The sequence below is a fragment of the Solanum tuberosum genome, unplaced genomic scaffold, assembly GCF_000226075.1.
Source record: "Solanum tuberosum cultivar DM 1-3 516 R44 unplaced genomic scaffold, SolTub_3.0 scf00321, whole genome shotgun sequence".
Classification (NCBI taxonomy): Eukaryota; Viridiplantae; Streptophyta; class Magnoliopsida; order Solanales; family Solanaceae; genus Solanum; species Solanum tuberosum.
The window spans coordinates 630,756-632,071 of record NW_006239262.1 but is presented as its reverse complement, the minus strand read 5'-3'; the positions used below and the strand labels follow the sequence as shown (position 1 = coordinate 632,071).

Here is a 1,316-nt window from a genome sequence, read left to right as displayed (position 1 = left end):
AGTATTGCAAAAAATAATAGACATAAAAGAAGAAGGATGCAGTGCACTAAAACTATTCATTGGTGTGTTGTTCTCATGAGCTAATTAAGATCACTTTCAGTTAGATCTACTGTTGTTTTAATCAAATTGAAGTTCATTTATAAATTTATACATGACACAATTTTTCAACCATTAATGGATTAGTATAATATATATTATTTAGATTGAGTTACAAACAAATGTAATGTAAATATCTAATTTGTATTTAATTCTAAAATTGAAAGGCGTGAATTTTCCCCAGATAGCAGATACATTAATAACATACTACCCTAGAGGAGGAATGTTGAGAAAAAAAATGGATGTACAAATCACATTGTCCAAAAAATAAATCTAACCTGTATGAGTTAAGGAGAAAAAAATGAAAAATGAAGAATGAAGAAAGATAATAAATGAATGTTTTTGTGTTTCCTAAAGAAATACATATGATCAAAGAAGGCCAAACAAACCAAAAATACCAAGCAATATAAGCCAAACAATATGAAGTAAAAGAAGGACTTGGCCTGAAACGGGTGCAGAGCCTCCATTCCCAACCTCACAAAAACCTAGTTTGGCAACATGTACACCAGCACAACGTGCATCAGTGCAACCACACCAATAGGTTTTACCATCAACCCCACATACAGGATCAGGACGAAAGCATTTAACTGGACACGAACAATGATCATTGTCTATCATTAAGGCACATATTTCTTGATTGTCATGTTCAGAAGGCAATCGTAATGGATTCATTAATTCCTCTCCATCAACAAATGAAATGAGCACTGAAAAAAGGAGCACATGAAATGGGGATATTCCAAATAAGTTCATTGATCTTAATTTTGACCATCTCGCCTTATTCCCCATTTCACTTGCTCCACAAAATTATATTTATTGCAATCCCTCTAAAAGGATTGCAATAAGGGCATTTCCTTTATCTAATTTCTTATTACAATTCTAGTTTCTTGTTATCTCATTCTCTATTTCTAAGCACATATCTGCGCAATCAACACGGTATTCATTATTTTCCATACGTTTGTTTTCAATAAGGAACATTCAAAATACTTGATTAATAATAATATCACTTTATATAGTATTATTATTTTTCAAATAATTTTATGTGTTTAAATTTTTTTATTAAGAAATTTGTCCGTTGGCCATTTTATATCTTACAACTTTCTTGAACTAGCAATTTATTTTCATCGCACACCTTAAAATTACATTAGCTTAATTTCCCATTATGAACTTGACAATCCGATAGTGTCATAAATTTTGATGTGGCAAATAGAGTGATTACGTTC

General features: G+C 30.9%; 1 protein-coding gene across 1 annotated transcript; it reads right to left on the bottom strand.

Moving 5' to 3' along the window:
- Nucleotides 1–446: 446 nt before the first annotated feature.
- Nucleotides 447–942, bottom strand: LOC102601888 (uncharacterized). Its single transcript, XM_006360942.2, has one exon. The coding sequence runs from the start codon at nucleotides 880–882 to the stop codon at nucleotides 466–468; it is 417 nt and encodes a 138-aa protein (XP_006361004.1). The 5' UTR covers nucleotides 883–942; the 3' UTR covers nucleotides 447–465.
- Between the last annotated feature and the right edge of the window lie 374 nt (nucleotides 943–1,316).